The sequence below is a fragment of the Strix uralensis genome, chromosome 3, assembly GCF_047716275.1.
Source record: "Strix uralensis isolate ZFMK-TIS-50842 chromosome 3, bStrUra1, whole genome shotgun sequence".
Taxonomy (NCBI): Eukaryota; Metazoa; Chordata; class Aves; order Strigiformes; family Strigidae; genus Strix; species Strix uralensis.
This window is the reverse complement of record NC_133974.1, coordinates 8,544,602-8,564,769: the sequence shown is the minus strand read 5'-3', so window position 1 is coordinate 8,564,769 and position 20,168 is coordinate 8,544,602. Positions and strand designations below refer to the sequence as shown.

At 36.7% G+C, this 20,168-nt stretch overlaps 1 protein-coding gene across 6 annotated transcripts in view; it reads right to left on the bottom strand.

Moving 5' to 3' along the window:
- Window positions 1–20,168, bottom strand: part of ATAD2B (ATPase family AAA domain containing 2B) — a 78,829-nt gene that overhangs the window by 6,497 nt on the left and 52,164 nt on the right. For 5 of the 6 annotated variants that reach the window (XM_074861468.1, XM_074861469.1, XM_074861470.1 and 2 more), the window contains 3 exons: window positions 19,750–19,872; window positions 14,954–15,091; window positions 1,282–1,977 (listed from right to left, as the gene is read on the bottom strand). In XM_074861468.1, coding sequence (XP_074717569.1) covers window positions 1,282–1,977; window positions 14,954–15,091; window positions 19,750–19,872 — 957 coding nt within the window. The remainder of the gene's footprint in view (window positions 1–1,281; window positions 1,978–14,953; window positions 15,092–19,749; window positions 19,873–20,168) is intronic. The other variant, XM_074861472.1, reaches the window with a different exon arrangement.

Below are 20,168 nucleotides of genomic sequence, written 5' to 3'. Positions count from 1 at the left end.
CAAAATCTTTCTGCTTAAGTGAATCAAATCCTCATTTTTTCTCTCCAAAGCATCCCATGTCTTTCATCACCACGGTATTTCTAACCTCTGCTCTAGTCCTGAAACTTCAATGTTTTTGTGACACATTTCTGTTTTCTTCCACCTCTGTATTAAAGCTGTTGTCCAACGCTGTTGTGGATAATAAAATATTTTTGTAACTCCTAATTCTCTCCCTACACTCATTCACTGTTTTTCTCCTCCTCAACTATTTAAAATGCCTTTTTTTCTGAGGACACTCTGTTATAACCATCCTTAATGTATACAAAATTCAACTACTGAATTTAGAAATGTAAACGCTCTTAACATACATCATACTCTTCTTCTGATATTCTTAGGACCTTTCTTCTACTATTCTCCTTACCCTTAGAGAAAATATGTACGTACAAACACAGTCAACATGTATATAGTGATATTCTCATAATTCAGATATCTCATTAAAGCTCATTTACTTTGTAAATCTCAGCGCTAACTTCTGAAGTAAAGATTTCGTTCTTTTAGATAATTCTAAAAGGATAATTAAAAAGGCAATCATGCATAAGGCTTTTATTTCTCTTCCCTGAGGAAACTGTCTCTTGTCTTCAAAGGATGTTGCCCCTTCTTTTATGCACCACCAGGATTTCCCTTCTCCTTCTCTTATCTTTTTGCTGCACTGTTACTCTGTTGACTCCAAAGCAAGACACCTTCTCCAATAGATAAACAACAGTTTATCTGGCTTTTGCTATGAGTTAAATTGCTTTAATTTTTGCTATGAGCAAATGTTTTTAAAGGAATACATTCTGTATTTCTGTGGTCTTTCATCCAATGTCAATGATACTTTTATCATAAATCTCTAACAAAGCAAGTCAAAACATATCATATAAATCAAAATATAGATCAGATAGAACATACAGACCAAAACATATCATATTTATCTGCACTGATAATTTTTAAAAATCTTTAATTATTGTTTAAATGTTATCTCAGTATTTACAGTATTTCCCATAAGGCCTACAAAAATAAACAGAATAGTTTATGTATGGAGATACACTTATTTGCCTAAGATAACATTACAGCAAGTCAAGGGTGGACTTCTAATTTATCTACGTAGATGTTGTAAGCATACTAAAAGTTTCAAATAAACAGACCGAAGTTCATAAAATATTATCATATAATAATAAATAACATAAGAGATTACAATTAAAAATAAACACATATTAACTTGGACACTAAGAGAAGGACAGAAACACCGAAACCAAGCTATACCTTCTTTATCTGCTTCAGCATCTTTAGTTTCAATGTCTGTGCTCTGTAGTGTTTTTTCATTATTGCTGCAATGTGGTAACTCAGCTTTCACTAGATCAGCTTCTTGATTTTCACTGGAAGCTTCCATTTTCTCCTTTGGCTGATCTTCAGATGAAGATTTTTGCTTGTTACTAGACCCATCACTGCTGTCACAGGGTGAAACAGCATCAACTGATTCCATTTTACCATTATGACACGCTGGAACAGGTATACCCTCTGAGCTGTGTACAGATGTGTCTCCATTCACACAGTCCCCTTTTGATGTAGAGTCCTTCCTTAATTCCTTTTCAGCACTCAGGGTAACACTGTCGGTTATTAACAGAGATTCATTTGAGCTCTCCTCTTCTGTGGATGCAAAATTGTTTTCCTTTCCTGATGTCCCATTGTTAAGCCTCTGCTCTGCATCTATATCCATAATATCACAAGACGATTCATCATTTGTCATGGAGAGATCTCCTGTTTCCTCTCCATTCTCCTCAATGCAGTCAGTGCTGATCTCTAGCTCTCCATTTTCCAGCAATTTACTGTCCTCTCCATGATTTTCATCATCAGCAAACTTTGCATCATCGTCATCTTTCTTTAAATTATTGACTTTCCTCTTCTTAATAATGCCTTTGCCCCACTGTGAACGCCGTCTTGATTTTCTCCTTATTCGAACTGAATTATAATGAAAAAAGTAAACTTTTAGATGCACAGGTACCCCTCAGTAAACAGACTAGGATATTAGAATAAGCTGTAGTGTGTGAGGCAATCAAATGTGTTATTTCAATGAAAAAAGCAAGGGGCCTGTTGATTTCTATGTGAGCAAATTACAGATTCCAAAGACTTTTATATGTATAAAGAGTTCACAATCCCTACTCTAAACTATGGAAACAAGGAAGACTTGCTAGCCTTTCCTACCTAATGTATTTTACATATACACATTTGTAGGTAAAACACTAAAAGAAAACAGCTAACCAATGATGTAGAACTCAGTCAGTCATTCTCATTTGGGTAACACAGACTCTAAAAACAGTTATTCTCATTTCCCTTTTTTAGAACCTCAGAGATTTGAAATCATTATACAACAAAACAAATGGAAGTGCAATCCATGGATTCATAGAATAATTCAGGTTGGGACATTAGGAAGTCTCTACTCCAACCTACTACTCAAAACAGGGTCACCTATGAGGGCAGACCAGGTTGCTCAGGGCTTTATCCAGCCACGTATTGAAAACCTCCATAGATGCAGACTAAATGACCTTCATGGGTATCCTGTACCAACGCATAACTGTCCTAACAGTGAAAACGCTTTCTGCCCTATATCCAGTCAGCACCTCCCATTTCAATTTATGTCCACTGTCAATTCAAAGACATCTTCACTGTTTAAATCAGCTAAATCTCCTCAACCTTCCATTCATTCCAACATTTGTACTCAAGTTCACTGCACTGACTAAACGTGGTTTTAAAAAAAGGGAATCTTTGTATTAGACCCAAACCATTTAGCAACCCTGTCTACAGCAAGACCTCACGAATATCTGCATTTATGCAATGAGTCTGTAAGCAGAAGGGGAAGCACAGGTCCTCAAACAAGCCTCATCACCAATGCCTTCCCTCCATATTATGCAACTCAACTTGAAGCCTTGGGCATGTGATGCTTTTTTCATTACTTCTGCATCCTTACTTTTTTTTCTTCCTATTTATTCTTTGTACTTTCTGTGCCTTTGAAAAATCACGTAATAAAACTTTTTTTAGAACAGGCTTTTTTTTTAGTAACCTATTTGCAGCAAGATACAACCAAGGCACCAATTTAAAACAGATTTTGGGGCACATTTGCAATACGATCAGCAAATATGGAAGGAAGACCATTCAAACCTAATACTATTGTCAACATCCTTTTCAAGAGCACTAAGACACAGCTCAGAAGATTAAGGAAGAGAGTGGGAAAAACTGAAACTTCTACATCCAAATTCAAGTAAAGATGCAGACTGCTCATATTTTTACAAAATTGATGAAGTTGCAGTCAAGTGATTATAATTGAAAATCACAGCCAATAGTTACCAGGGATTAACAAATTTTCTTCCATTTCGAAAATAATTCCTATGTTGAGCACCTCCATGATGTTCTTGGTATCTGTAGGTTGCTTTGATTTATGGGGTATTAAGTCCTAGATCTGTGTCTGCCAACCTCACACAGAGTTACAAAGATCTTGCTTTGAAGATACAAACACTATGCAGGTACATGCGTTGAGAATTAATTCACAGAAGCTCAGACAAGCAGAATTGTACTTCAGAATTTCCTCCCCATGAGTGGCGTATGAAAGTAGGTAGTTTAACCACTACATTAGGAATAAATCTTAACCTTTTAGCTTTAAAGCTATCTAAAGATACAATCACTTTGCAATAAAAACATAGTCTCACTTGGAATGTGTATTTATTGTTACAAATAATCCTTATGGAGAACTCTAAGATTTGAGGAAAAAAATCCCCGTTCTCCAGCTGTTTGTAGATTTGATAGCAGCTTCTACAGTCAGTGTTACTGTTTTTATTGATGACAAACTACAATCTATTTGGATAACTTTTCAAGAACTCATGTAATCTTTCCCTAGACTGTAGAACAGATTTTCATTAATAACAGAAGCAGCAAATCTGAAACTAAACAGGGAGGTGTAAACTTACAGACAAAAAAAAATTCCACTATTAGGCAATGGGTTTAGTCCCAGATCAACTCCAAAGATGAGTAAATAAAACACGGAAGGGGGTAAAAGTCTTTTAAAGGAAATTTATTATGTCCTAAAGTGTATAAATTAATAAGAAAGTTGAAATTTTTAAAGATACTCTGATTTTGGCTTTTTAGGCTGAATTTGCTGTAAGCGTCAGATACAATGTCAAATATATTTGACATTTATTGTATCAATGAATTGTACTTCAAATATGCCACTAGTGCATCCATTTTGTCCACCCTGTGAGTTCTACCTGGGAAGAGAAGCCATAATTTGCCTAAACACACAGGTACATTCATAAAATTCCTAAGCATGGGAAAAAAAAATCACATTAAAGCAAAATGGAATTAATCTCTGTATTATACATTTCATTAAATTGCAAGTCTTCCTGAATGACAGCCAGCAAGTCCAGTTCACTCACTCTCTCATGCAGTAATATTCAAACATATGTTGTGCATGTTGCTGTTTATTGCCGGTTTTAATTAGGACAAAGCAACCACAGAAAGTGCCGCAGAAGATGTCCTCCCAGGAATTCCGAGGTTTACACTGCATCAAAACCAGTAGATGCAGGAAAATTTTCAGCTACCTCGTCAAAGTATGCACACAAAACAGAGCTTTGGTTGAAACATTGCTATTATTATAAAACTAGTGTTATGTCACAATATTAAAAAAAAATGATACCTCCAACCAACTCCTGAGATTTAGGAAAGAACAACAGCATTTCATTGTCAGATACTGCAGAACATGCTCTTCGTCCATTTAATAGTATTTGTACTGACAAAAGCCTTAATCTAACTACTTCGGGTTTTCACCCACATTTAGTGAACAGAACTCATTTAATGTTGAAGTTTTTCCCCCCAGACTCTTACCAGTTCTTATTCCACAGCAGTACCTCCATTACCTGAGCCACCCAGACCTGCAGTCAACAGGTGACCAACACTTCTAAAATCCTGATTCTTTTTGTCCCTATACTTCTAAGAATCAACTTTTTCCCCTTGTCATACAAACAAAAGCCCTTCTGCTTTCAACTCCTTTCCTCCCAACCACTGAAGCCTTTTCTCCTCAGGCTTTCATAAACCCACCTAAATCTCTCATTTGAATTTATTTAACACAAAAATGCCCACATCATTTTCATGACCTCAGTGAGATTATTAGTTCCCTACCTAATATATCTTTGAGCCCATTTACCAGTGTTTACCTTCTTGATCATATCAAAAGTAGACTTCTAGTCCTCACATTTAAACTGCCCCTTCAAAACAACACCTTTTTGTTCTCATCTAGGCTGCATTGCTCTGTGCAAAGGAATGTATTTTGGGATATGAGAAGAAATTTTCGTTCCAGATTCTTAGCACCAACAACATCATTACACACATTTTTCTTTTATACAGACAGCCAAGCCTCTAGGAAGAGTGAAAAGTTGAGCAAGGAATACAACATTTAAAAACAAAACCCACCACCAGTCGGTCTTTCTGTTCTGCCCACTTCCCCCCATAAAGCCAAAGGACTGGTACAAGTAGGAGGAGTGTTTGATGGAGTAGGGAACCACGTGACCAAACACAGATGTTGACACCACATTTCATCATCTAGATTGATTCCCTTTATATTTGCTGGATAGGAAAAGGTACTACTGTGAGAGTAACATGGACCTGAGAAGCTGTCGTATGAGGCAGGAAAAAGTAAAATTTATATCTGAATCCTACAAAACAGTTGAATATGATTCATAAAGGAAGGAGCTACCACAGGGTAAAACTGATGCAAAACTGATGCAAAACTAAAGGGTTAATGGGCAGGAACTAATGGCTTAATGAACTGCTGCTAAAAAAGAAACTTAACCTGGAGTCCCCTCTTCTCTACCTTAATGTTGATATTTTATAAGAATAAACTAAAAAGAGCAGAATCCCACACTTTTTATTTTATACTCAGTATGATTGGTGACACATTAAAGCTTTCAGTAACAGAATGGGATAGCTATTTACAGAAGAAAAACTTCAAGTTAACTTTGTCAAAAAATTAACAGAGTATATACAATTTCAAGTTAACACCTTAACGCCTTTTCAATTATTCCTTTTAAAACTGTTCATCTGAAATCTAGCCACTGATACCCAGTCTTTTGGCAGTATTTGTGCCAGAGGCAGTAGGAATACTATTGTCAGAGGAATCCTGCTTTATAGAACTGAGTTTCTGTAACTCAAACTATTATAATACCAATTATTCACACATGAATACATTCACTTGCCTTCTGAATTGCTGAACTCTTCTCTCTATAATCTTCACATAACCTCTATAGATTTGCCAAGGGGATCCTCACTTCAGTTCTAGTTTCTTTCTGGTTTGCTTTTTTGTAAATCGTTATTCAGAATTTTTAATGACAATAAATACCTGTTTGACCACAAGTCACACATAACATTTCACTGGGGTTCACATGAAGTTGGTATCAAAACCAAACCTTCCCCGCTTTTTTTTTTTCCCCCCCTAAGCTGCACAGTCTATGCAGACAGCATTTTTAAAAAGTGCAATGTAATACAATGTAATTAATCACTGAATATAAATTTACTCTACATTTCATTAAGCAGTAAGTGAGGTTTCTCAATTCTTCCATTCTTATGTTGAGGCACTTTAAGAGTTGGCTGAAAGATCCCTAAACTTAAGGCAGACAGCATTTCCCAGAGGTGGCCTCCCATGATTAAGAAAGAAATTCTGTACTTACTTCAGAAGGACTAGTCCTCTAGGCATAAACTAAGTAAAATGAAACCTTGTAGCAGACTTTCAGAAATTTCAAATTCTTGCCCACTGACAAGTTCTGCTTGGAGATTCTCAAGTCTGGTACACCAAGTAATGACAACATCTTCTGGTGAAATAAGCACCCTTACCTAGGGGTACACACCAACCCTGTCCAGAGCAGAGCACAGTTCTTGGAAGTTAAAGAACAGTGATAGTCAAAAAACCTCCAATACAATATGATCAAAAAAATCCAAATCCTTCCCACATTCCTGAAGTATTCCCGCAAGATCTAGAGGTAACTGTGACCTTTCTGTTTAGTATACTCAGAAAAAAAGATCTCAAAAACATGGGTGAATGGTACAGAAGCTTCAGAGTTGATGTATATACACTGTTGCTGTCCCCAGATCTAGCAGTACAGTGACAGACTATATAGAAATAAAGTTTACACTTGGAAAAGAAAGCGGATATAATTAGAAGATTCAAAGAGCATTAACAAGCAAGTCTGCTTGCCTTAATGTGGATGAACTCTAATGAGAAGATGTAGCAGTCAAGGCAGGTAAGTTTCTCTTGAAATTTCTGTAGTTTAACTACTGAAGTATATTCAGTGTAGTACAGTATTAGTGAAGGCTAACAAGTTCACTTTTTGCTGCAGAAAAGAAGACCCTTATATGCCTCTGCACTGCTTAAAAGTCCATCAGAGAATGTGAATCCTCTGTCATTAAATGATAAAACTCACATCCATCAAACAGTAGATTCTCTGTTGTTACCTTTATTTCATGAAGAATTCCCGGGGATTAAAATCCAAAGGAGCTTCTCATGGCAAGCAAGATCACCATGGATCTAGATTTTGTGTCTGCAGTATCATCAAGAACTACTTGAAGCAATGCACATGTTTTAAGTTTTTCTTCCATGATCAAAACCCTAAACTTCTTTCTGATGTCTTGTGTGTAAAGTAACTCAAAGCCTTGAGAAAGCACTTATTACCAGCAATTTACACTCTCTTATGCAGCATCCAGGACATCTATATATCTGCCACAGTAATTTAGCTGCTTCCAGTAGCTCAGCATTCCTTACCAAGGGGCACTGAATAGTCCACTTGAAAGTCTATGGAGTTTTTAGTCACAAAGTCCCAAACTGCAGTCAGAGATAAGCAGCAAGAAAGAACAGAGCACAGTTCCACAATGGCTTAAAAAGCAAAATGAGGTGCCAGTTTCCACTAACAGACAAAGCCATTTCTCCCTCCAAAGCCAGCTATAGCATTTCCACTACCTCACATTTGTGCCTGCACAACCGTTCCTGCAGTAAAACAGATAAGGGAACTAAATCTGCCTGAAATGTTTTTTTCTGGGTTAGTTTTCAACATCTTTGGTTGAGCTTTCCAACTCATGAATGACAGTGCTGGCACAGGGGAGATGGTGGGAATATGCAACCAGTGAAAAGGCAAGACAGCACCTTTAGTAACCTGCTTGAAGTGACTGTGGAACTAACCCCGAAAGACATGTCATTTTCTTCACCTAGATGGAAGGCATTCAAGGCACAGACTTGACAAATATGTTAAAAAAACTGTATGCAACAGCTTAACATATTTATGATCTTCATCAGTATATGTAACAGTTTATGTTATGTAAACAACTATTTGAAGAACTTGGGTACTTCTGCTCAATAAGGAGTTGTTCAGTTTTGGGCCCCTCACTACAAAAAGGCCATTGAATGACTCGAGCGTGTCCAGAGAAGGGCAACGAAGCTGGTGCAGGGTCTGGAGCACATGTCGTACGAGGAGCGGCTGAGGGAACTGGGGTTGTTTAGTCTGGAGAAGAGGAGGCTGAGGGGAGACCTCATCGCCCTCTACAACTACCTGAAGGGAGGTTGCAGAGAGCTGGGGATGAGTCTCTTTAACCAAGTAATAAGCGGTAAGACAAGAGGTAATGGCCTCAAGTTGCACCAGGGAAGGTTTAGACTAGGTATTAGGAAGCATTTCTTTCCAGAACGGGTTGTTGGGCGTTGGAATGGGCTGCCCAAGGAGGTGGTGGAGTCCCCATCCCTGGAGGTATTTAAGAGTAGAGTCAACTTAGCGCTGAGGGATACGGTGTAGTTGGGAACTGTTAATGTTGGGTTGATGGTTGGACTGGATGATCTTCAAGGTCTTTTCCAACCTAGACAATTCTGTGATTCTGTGAAATTCCACAAGCAGGATGAAGCACTTTTCCAAGAAAAATCTTGGCTGCAGTATCCCCAGCATTTTCTCCCCCTAGTCAACTGCTTTCCCCTACTATGCCCTACAATGCTCTCAACTCAAGCTCTTCCCAGTATTTCTCACAAAACTCTCCCAATATCTTTTGTTCCTCCCCACCCCAGCTGAACAGGGTACAAGATATTCTACACCTGAGGTCTGCATGTCGTGCCTGTGCAATACAGTGTTTTAACTGATCAGCTAACAAGGCCAGGCAGAACAGTAACTACCATCTTCAACTTTTCCTTCAGTAGTTGTGTAGATTTATCCAGCTACTCATTTTCACAGAACCTACAGGAATATAATCTTTCAGCCCTCAACTCCTGTCAAATTTGTCTGAACCCAGCTAAATGATTCAGAAGTTATTAGGGGAGCAGAGATGGGCAAAGAGCACAGGTATTTTCTTGGGAAACCAAGCTAAAAATATAATTTACATGAAATCAGAGTAATTATGTTAGCGTAAGTACATGACAAGACAGTCACATAGAAAAATTAGAGGAAAGTGAAGTCAAAAGAGAAGAAATAATCAGATTAATATCACCTGTGGAAATCATTTTTAGACTTTCCAGCTCCATAGAGCTTCTGATCTTTCCTCTGCTGAGTACAGTAGCAACTACTACAGCTATATACATTTTTGGTATGTTCAGTTGGCTCTTAAGGACTACGGAATGACACTACCTGGTGCAAGAGAGCCATGAACAAACACAAGGTTCTCCTGCAACTTCACAAGCAGAGAAGAGGCTCCCACTCTAATTAAGATTACATTCAATAGAGTTTACAACATTCATTCATATCACATATCTGAAAGGCTCATGACTGCTGGCTGGTTTCTGCGTCAAGGAGGCAAAATTTTTTTAAAAAATTACAAAGAAAACAGCAGTTCAAAAATGGGTAATAATCACAAGAAAATCAACAGCTTCTACAGACAGAAACTTTACACCAAGCCTTTAAGCAATTTAAAGAAAATATTGCCACAGTTTTCAAAAGGGAGGAAGGAGTAAGATATAGCAAAAGGTCTAAAAAATGTTTACTACATCACTTGTGTGCACCACTTAGGGGAAAGAAAAATATTTTAGAAGAACTCATTTAAAGAAACATTTTTCTAAAAAGTATCTCTTTTTACCATGTTTATAAGAAAGGTGGTGATAATGCTTTCAGAAAAACCTCCTTCTTAAAGAGGATGAGTAATCTTGCATTACTGAGTTAGAAAGGAAATGAGTAACAAAATAATATAAAAAAAAAGTCACTGATCAGGTAAGTTGTAGACTCTTTGCCCTCTGTCAGAGAAAAAAGACATTTGATTAATTCAAGAGGCAGGCATTTAATAGTGATGAAAAAAAATGTATTTGCCACTAGATATTACTGAGTCCAAAAGTTTGATGGGATCCCAAAAAAGAATAGGTAGTCAGGATTTATTAGAACTCCCACAAATTCACTAGGTGGCATTTTAAATTAGAATTACAAAGCCTATAGGTTTTAAAAGAACTGTTAACCAACTTAGAATCAGCTAAGTTGGTATTTCCTTCAAAATCAGGCATTAAAAAAAAGTAATTATTATTTCTCAAATGTTTGCAGCTTCTTCTAAAGCATCTGGTTGAAGCATCAGATACAGGAGATCAAACTACTCTCATCCAGAATGCCAACTACTACGCTACCCAGAACAAAATGATAAAGAAGCAAAGAGAGACAGTTGTCTCAGCTCTGAGCAAGGACATCCTCAAATTCCAGAAAATAATTTTTAATGGTGTTTGTCAAGTTGCAGTACTTGCTTCCATCTCAAGTGAGAATTAATCCAAGTCAAATCTGGAGAGCAGGAGGAGAAAAGAAAACAGTAGGCAAGCATAGGATTTGTGACAAAACAACAGCTACTAGGATTTTAGTGTTAGCATCTGGATAACTGTTAATATGACAGAATCTAAACTCTGAATCCAAATTCAGAACTAATCCAAAAGGCAGAAAATAGTTAAAATAATAAAAACCATATGGGATCTGGTCTGCCACGTCCTTTGATAAGGCATTACTGCAGTCATATAAGCGTCTGAAGCACAGCAATTACTGACACCAGTGTAGCAAAGAGCTCAAAGAACTCTAAACAGATGAAAATCAGACAAAAACTAAGAATAAAATGGTTTCTGAGAAAGATTATAAATGAAAGACCTTCTAAAAATCTTTTTAAAAAATACTCCTGTCAAAACAATCATAGAATTACAGACAAAACCGCCTTTTCATGATGAAGCAGTATAGTTTCATATGATAGCAAAGATCACCGGATCACTGGGGGCGGGGATGGGCACCACAGAAAGGTGCACAAAGTATTATTTATTTAGGAACTAAATTTTCTGTAGCAGTTTTTTTAATCCTTGCTTGATCTCCCTACAGTTCTTTCTATAGGGAACACTAATCATTTCAGTTATTGGGAAAAGTTTGTGGTGTGTTTACTTCGTATTTCATAAAATTACTTTTATATGAAACTTATATTTTTAATACTTCACATAACACAAAATATTTTAATTTTTTACTTGCTCCAAATGCCATTCTCACAGCTATCGTATTTATCATATGGTATAAAAGACATCTCTATGAAGAAAATGTGAAATCTGCAGTGTATCACTACAATACGCTATCATTAAATACTGAAAAAAAAGAACAATGTAAACCCAAATCTTCCCCACACAGTTTATTTATATATAACACTAAAGCAAGCAACTGCAAGATGGTAAAATAATATGCAACATACTCCATCTACTGGCAAAACAGAGCAGTAGGACAAAGTTTTACTATACAGCATCCCAGTAATTAAAAGAGATGCTAATGTTTTATGCACTAATGTGTATGCAAACTACTTAGCAATGATTAATTTACCAGACACACCATACTGCACATTGCTGGTAGTTTCCTCTTCCACATATGTACATACAAAGGCAAAACGAGATGCTTCTCATCGGCGCCCAGTGACAAGAGGTAATGGGCACAGATTGAAATACAAGACATTCAAACCAAAATTAAGAAAAAGAAATTATTGAGACTGGTCAAGCACTCAAAGAGGTTTCCCAGTCATGTTGCGGAGCCTCCATTCTTACAGATATTCAAAGCACAAACTGACACAGCCTTGAGCAACCAGCTAGGAGCAGGGGAGTTAGACTAGATGATCTCCAGAGGTTCCTTACAACCACAGCAATTTTGTGATTCTATGCTCATACAACTACTTATATCAGCCTTTCGACCTATGTCCCATTCTAAGATCCTACCAGAACACCTGCACTTCTCTCAAAGTACACAGTCAATATGGAAATATTTAAATTATTTGTGGCAGAACTCTCCCAAATGGATTTTCGGCAACTTCTAGTAATGCAATACTTTTAAAACTCATCTATACTGTGAAACACAATCCACCACACGTGTACCTTCAACAAGGGAAATGGAAGTGTAGGTTAACTCAGGAACGTGTATCACCGTGCCTTCAAATAAAACAACAACTTTGTGCCATGTCTCTGATAGTCCACCTGGTCTAATCATGTTTTTTTTAAAAAATTTAAAATACATTAGAAATAATGTAATAAATCACAAAATAATAGGTAACTAAAAAACTAAATAAAGTTTCATACAAAATACATAACCTCAGAAAACAAGCCAACACATGACAAACTAACTCTTGTTCTCTATTGTACTAGTCCTGGACAGTAAACAAGGCTTTAAATTGGGCAAGGCTGCTGCACTGTCTGTAGTCCACTCTGGTTTTAGAGACAGTGCTTGACAATGATTTCCTTTAGAGTTCTCAAGTGTTGCAGCTATTTTCTAAAATACTGTAAACAAAGTTCCTAAAAAAGTAATTTAATCAGGAAAATAATGGTGATTTTTTCCTTAGAAAAAATTAATTCAAGTTCAAATAGCAGAAAAAAATAGAAGATTTTCAGAATTATTAATTGGAAAGTACTGGTTTTATCCTGTGTAATTAAAATACATGAATCACTGTCCTTGTTACTCTGCTTGTGTAATACATTTTAGTCTTAAAAAAAAATAAATCTTAGTTCTTCACCATAAAAAAATTCCCACTCTACCTCTAAAATTATCTCTGTTCAGAAATCCCTTCTCTAAACTTGTTTCTTCCATTTATACAAACACAATCCACCATATAATTGGCTGCTATTCAAGCTCCCCACAATCTGCTCAGTCCTACTCTCACCTTACCCTATCCAGCTCCTTCCTCCAAACATCCTTTTAAGACTGTTTCTATTTCTAGTTTCTAGTCTCTACTGAACTTACCACATCAATCTTTAATTGTGCCCATGTACTACTTGAATCCCTTCTGCAGATTTCTTGCTCATCAATTCCTAGTTCTCTTTCTTGATTACTAGGTGCATCACATCCCTCCCGGACTAGTTATATTTCCTAGACTCATCCTTAAAAGGCAGATTTTCATTTGATCATAGTCCCAAACACCACTAAGTCTCAAATTTTCTTTCCTCCCAACATAAATCACCAAAACACTAGCAGGAACAGCGCCTTAACATTAACTTCTTTTTTGTTTACATGCAGAAATGCTGGCAGTTAATGGTTCTAGTCTTCAAACAACTGCCACTGCATCCACAACATTCAGTGGAGAAGAGAACAGAGGTATCGGAGCTTCTTTTATACAAGTCACCAGTAATAACTGCTATCTCTCTTCCCAAGAGATGTCTGGCTTGGAGGTCTGTAAGCCCTACCGTCTGCTGCACAGCACGCAAAGCCAGGAATGTGCTCTGTAGATCAGCCAGAGTGAGAATCTCCATCTCGGATTTCATAAGAAACTAAAAAAAAAAAAATTGAGAATCCCTTCCCTCCTCTGTTTTTGCATGAGCTGCCAAATGAATAAAGAACAGCTTGAATCCACGTCATCAATTTATTATATAACAATTTATTCAAGCCATAACTCTGTATGATTGACTTTATTTCCTTTAACGGAAGAAATTACTGCTTCAGGAAATAAAACCATACACCTCTAATTAATTAAACTATTTCACATCAACACTATCATTTATATATAAACAGTTTTCATCTCTGGGCAGTTATCACCATGCCTAGAGAACTCTTTCTCATGAAGGAAAAGCATCATGAAGGAGAGCATAAAGACCAATGAAAATTTGTCAGCGTCCATCTATCAGTTTGCCTCTTAAGCAATAATTGAGAATGCTATTAATAATATATTGATAGTGCTATTAATAATACATTAATAGTGGATTCCACATCTTCAACAGGAAAGCCATGCACAAATATCAGTATCTCCCTCATACTCACTTTCTCTTATAGTCTTTATTTTGTTTGTAACAAAAAATCTGTTGTGTATTTACCTGTTCTAATCAACTTACCTCTTGAAAATAATTAGCATTGCCTCTGATTACCTACACCACAGTCACTCCTCACAATTCTATATATTTTGATCACTTCATTGGACTAATCCAGTAGGCTGCAGCAAGAGTATCTTAACATCCTCCAGTAATGGGTACTGACTATTGAAAACCAGGTGCCGTAAAGGAAAATACAATTAAATTTGTGAACTCTCTTCTAACTCTTAGCATGATACTGTATATATTGAAGACAGGAAGTGCGTAACTACAATGCATGTGAGAGAGTATGAAGCAGCATGTAGGTATGTACCTGTGAATACACAGAGTAAACAAATCTTAACACTCAAATGGATGAAAGGGATCTTCTCATCAGATCAGAGTTGTCTTACATGGAAAGTAGTCTTTTACAAAGAAAAATACTAATATTACATTAGAAAACAGTTATTCCTTATCACAAAAACAGAAATCCTGCTTCTTTACAACTTCTTGGGCAGAGATTTCCATGTAGTCAGAAAAAGAGTATTTCCTAAAGTTCCATGCATTTCATGCCTAAAATAACTTCTGGAAAGAAATCGTAAACAGCAGTAGAGACACATTTGAAATGTCTGCCATTGGAAGTATCTCTAATTTCGCACAATTACCACCCAAGGTACTCACATGCACATTTATTCGCAGAGTTGGGCCATACTGCCATTGTGGGTTTTTGTTTGTTCCGAAAAGCCTCTTCAACTCTAGTTTCTGTTTTCCGTACAGTAGAACCATGAGGATTTATTTGTTCTGCTGTTACTGATAAACCTGCATACAGAAAATAACCATACCTATTTAAATAAACCAAGCTGCATAAAACTAATTTTGGAAGAAACTTGGAATACGATGCTGCAGTAAGAACACATCAATTAATATTTAGCTGGACATTCAAAACAAAGGTTAGAATAAAAAAATATTTGTTTCCTACTGACAAAATAACTTACTGGTTGCATGGTCTTAAAACTGTCATCTCTGACAGCTTAGAAAAATACAACTGTCTCTCACACTTGGGTCCCCAAAGATTGCACTCTCCTATCCGTATATCCTCAATAAAGCACATTCTTATTGACAGTTTCAATTTTTCCTAATTTTAAGCAGATGATTTAAAATAAGTGGCAATTTATAATGGCATTGTATGCCATATTGAGTATCTGAATAAAAACCTTGTATTGTCACCATGATCTATGTTATGTAAGATGGATCCATTTCAGAGTGAATATGAGCTCTTGGATTAAGATAAATGCAATTCTGCTTCTAACAAAAAGTCTGGTTTGCTTTCTGTAATATAATGTTCCTCTCATAGCTTCTACTATCTCACAGGGGTTTTAATTAAATTCTAAAAATGCAAATTTTCATACTGGGTAAGCACATTTTAAAGACAGAAACAAATCTCTGAAGTTTCATATTTGTGAATTAGAATTTCCTATCTATCCACTACAACAGTGTTCAAAATGTCATACCATGTCTCCAATAATAACTAGAACCAAGTGATCAAGAGCTGACAAGAAGCTCTAAAACTGATGGATGCAGAAATTAAAAGATTCACAAAGGAACTCTCACCTAACAGTTAATAGTTACAGCATAAGTTTCTAGGTACTATTACAAGTATTTTCAACTGCACATCAAGCATATTTCAATTACTCGAAGAATCTACCACTTCTACCTTGCTATCTGCTGGTTTCAAAAAGAAGCTGCACGTTCTGATAATCTAGTATATATATTTATTTTTGTAATTTACCAGCTTAGAACTGTTATCCCTAGATTTAGTCTTTCAACGACAGCACCTCATTTCAGTACTACAAGAACAAGAAATTCTAGTCTAACTTCCAGACGCTAATTTTATTATACAGTTTATTATTCTGCTACACTGCAGTATTTTTTTTGAGATTGGTCACCAGTCTCAGTACTAAATAAAAATGGCAGATCTGTCAAAAAAACCAGAAAAGTTGTGGGAAAAGAAAGTGATGTAGAAAATACCTTTCATTTTAAAACTATGTAAGATTGCTAAATAACTTGCCAAGAGAATTGTGAAGAAAATGGATATGCGGCTTTTTAGCCTTAACCCTCACCTTCGGTATCCTGGAAATAAATTAAGAGCTAATACATGGTACAATTCAGAAAATCAATGTCTTTTTAACCGGGTAAAGATTAAAAAGCCGACAGTATGTGTCACTTGCCTTCCAAACTCCTCTGTGATTCCAGACAGAAACACTTGATAACATTTCCAGAGAATCTATTAGAAGCCTCATGCAGATCAGCTTGCTCGATTCCATCCAAATCTCATGTTGAATGTTGAAGTCTCTACAAATGTAGCCATGATAATGTTGGCCAAGATCTAACTAAGCACGGGGCATGTTCTTTTTGTCAGAAGACAAATTTCCTTTCTGATGGCCACAGCCACCCATTTTGACTCAATCTGTGACTGCAACGCTACCATGCCCTCTTCTGAGGAAGAAGTATTTGTACAAGTTTTATATTCAGCCCAAGAACCGCTAGTAGATTCACATGATAAAGCTGGACTTTCTTTTCTCCACAGTCCAGTGTTTGCATTATTGCCCTTCTTTCACAAGAGTCCTGTGGCAAGCTAAGAATTTTAACTCTGGTAAGGCTTGATGGTAGGATGCTTTATCAAGATGAGTCCAGAAATATACACAGAGAAACGTGGACACTGAATGTTTGGTTTTTTTTTTTTTCTTTTTCCCCATCAGACTGTCTGGCACGTTTAAAGCAAGATGAAGACAGCAGTTTAGGGTACTCTGAGCTGAAAAAAGAGTCTGCATCAGACAGTGCAGCACACTCACTGTGACTTCAGTCTCAACATTCATTTAAGGCCTTTCTTGGACATCTCTTGTTGATATTAAGAAGCAGTACTTAAGGGTTCAATTCCCCACCACTCATACACTAGTCAGGCAACAAGGCTGGCTGCTCGATTCAGCATGATTTCCTCAGGTAGCTCCACTCAAGCAAAAAGCCTGGTATAAGCAACAACCCTTGAAGAAACCAGTTGCACAAAGCTTTTGGACAGCAAAAGACATAGCTTATATTGTTTATGCGGTTTTTCTCAAGTATTTCCTCATTGAAACAATCCATTATTTCAAAACTTACTCTTATTATGAAGCAGAGGGGAAGAAGGAGGATCTGAGGGTCATTTCTATACCTGACCATCTGGTAATCAATCCAAAGAAGAAACCAGAAATCCCTTAATAATCTTGTGGACATCCAATCAAAAGAAGAAAATGCAAGTATATGCCTTTGTCATCCCTTGTCCAAAATGTTCCAAAACAGGTATATGTCAAAGTCTAGACCAGCAGATGTGCTGTGATTTCACTGATCTGCTGTCTTGCTGAGCATAATTTGTAGAGCAAAACAGGAGTAACGGCAAGGTTGATCAGCATTCACATCCATTCCATTCATTAAATTACCAGTGCCAAGACTACGTGGCCTGAAGTGTTGTCTTCTTGATGTTCTATACCACCATCTTTGACACAACTCCTGATCCAGGGATAGGACAACCTCTTGTGCTTGCTTTACAGCATGATGTTTCCTCAGACCTCAAGAGCTTGATAATTTTTCCTTCGTTCATAACTAGTTAATCTAACACAGCTTCTGCCATGCATTCCAAATCTTCTGTCCTTGCTAATCCAGTAAGTGATCTTAGCCTTCCACACTCTACAGCTGGACCAATTGCAGAACTCATTTGTTCTTGAAACCACAACAACGTGGTCCAAAAGCATGAGCATCTTTGAAATGTGGCTTGCAGGTATCTGTGACAGTGTAGGAGTTTCCATGTCAATGCACAGAATGCACTTTGAAACCTGTCCATCGTTGTATGTGAGCTGTTGTCACTCTCAAACAACCAGTACTAGTAGTCACCTACCTATACCTGAAGGTCCACTAACCAGCATCTGACTCCAACAGTATCTTCTTTTTCTGATTAAAAAGCTCATTGCATGACACCATCAGCCTTAACGATGACTTCTGAAAACCCACCTCTTTCAATAGGGTCTGCAGGTTTTTCCCCCAGAAATATATATTACTTGGTCACTGCCACAAAAAGAAGGGCAGCATTACAGTTAGCTCTTGGGAGACTTGCAAGGAGGGACTTACAAGCTATACAGTCACTCTCTGTAACAAAGAGCTCTTACAAACTGCTACTTTAACCTCGGAAGCAATAACCTTTAACAATCATGGGGGACTCATAATGGATAATTAACTGAGCATAGCTCACAGCATGACACTAAGGCCAGAATTGTGAATATTCTTATATTTCTAATACAAAAGTACAGAGGAGAAATGAAGGCATTGTATTAGTTCTATTTTACAATCACAGTGAATTACAAATGGTTCTCTTATCCACCATTCAAGACACACATTGGAAGCTTGTACAGAATTAGACAAAAAAATGCATGACTGAATGAGAAAATAAAAAGAACTATATCCATTTAAACCTGAAGAGAAAGCCTACAGATACTTGCATAGTTCAAAGAAATTTATTAATAAAGGGTCTTCTATCTATCGATAGAAGTATTTCAAGAACCAGCAGCTACAAGACCAGACAAATTCCACCTAGAAATCAAGTAATGCAACTTTTTACCAAAGCACAAGGCAAAGCAGGCAACAACTTGCCAAGGCAAAACTGGAATTACTGAAATCAGTAATTCCCAAATCAGCATGAAATTTTGTTCTAACGTTATAGTTCAGTGGTTTTCAACCTTTTTCAGTTTTCAGAACTTGAAAAATTTTCCACGGAAGTACAGCATCTTTCATGTAAACAGAGCCCTGTTCCCGTACTGGGAATATGTTTGGGCTTTTGTTTACCTTTTCTGGTCACTTTAGAAGCTGTCCACAGACTTGGGGGTCTATGAACTACAAGTTTAAAATAACTACACTAATTTAAACAAAAACTAAGTCAGTGATGTCCTCCAGTGTAGGGGACTGTATTTCCTGATTCTGGACTATCAGAATGTCAACATCACACTTCCCTCAATGTGGATGTAATAGTTGTTTCTTAATCAAACCATTAACACTTGTGCACACACCAAGAAGAACTGAAAATCCACCGCTTTAAATGCCATTCTCCCTAATCATAATTGTTATTACACTGCACTACATGGCATTTTTAGAATACAGCTCTGACTTCACTACATCTTCAGTTAGCACAGCAATCCCAACATTTATCTGTTCTCCATGTTCTACAATACTTTTTGTACCAACAGGCAATGCATCCTTCTTTTGTAAAGGATGGTGCCTTACTGGACAAGCTCACATAGTTGGAAAAAGTAGACAAGTTTCAAGCTCAGTCGTCCTTTAACATGCACTGCGTGAATCTGACAGGCATTCTATATTTCATCTTGAATTTTTATATGGACATTTGTAAATTCTGTTTTCTATCCCATATATGTTACAATAAATGAGTTTAAACATACCTCTTTTTCTTCTTGCTTCCTTGATTTCTTCACACATCTTATTAAATTCTGGATCCAATTCAGCAGCAATGATAGCATGAGCGGTGTCCTTCAAAGTACAAGCTCTATGTCTAATTATTTTATCTAGAAAATAGGACAGCACACTTGTTAATTTTATCACATTTACATTAATTGTTGATCTGTATTGTATATTACAACACTGATATAAACAGAAGTAACTGGGAAACAGTATAAATGTATGAAAATGTAGATGGATCAATACCATAGCACACTCAAAATTCACAACTCAGCTATTTAAGACATATAGCAGTTTTCAGAAGTACAAATTGTTACTTTAATCAATAGTGGCATTTATAAACAAATGCAAACAGTGAATGATGAACACACCTAAATCAACCTGAAATCCTTAGAAACTTGCT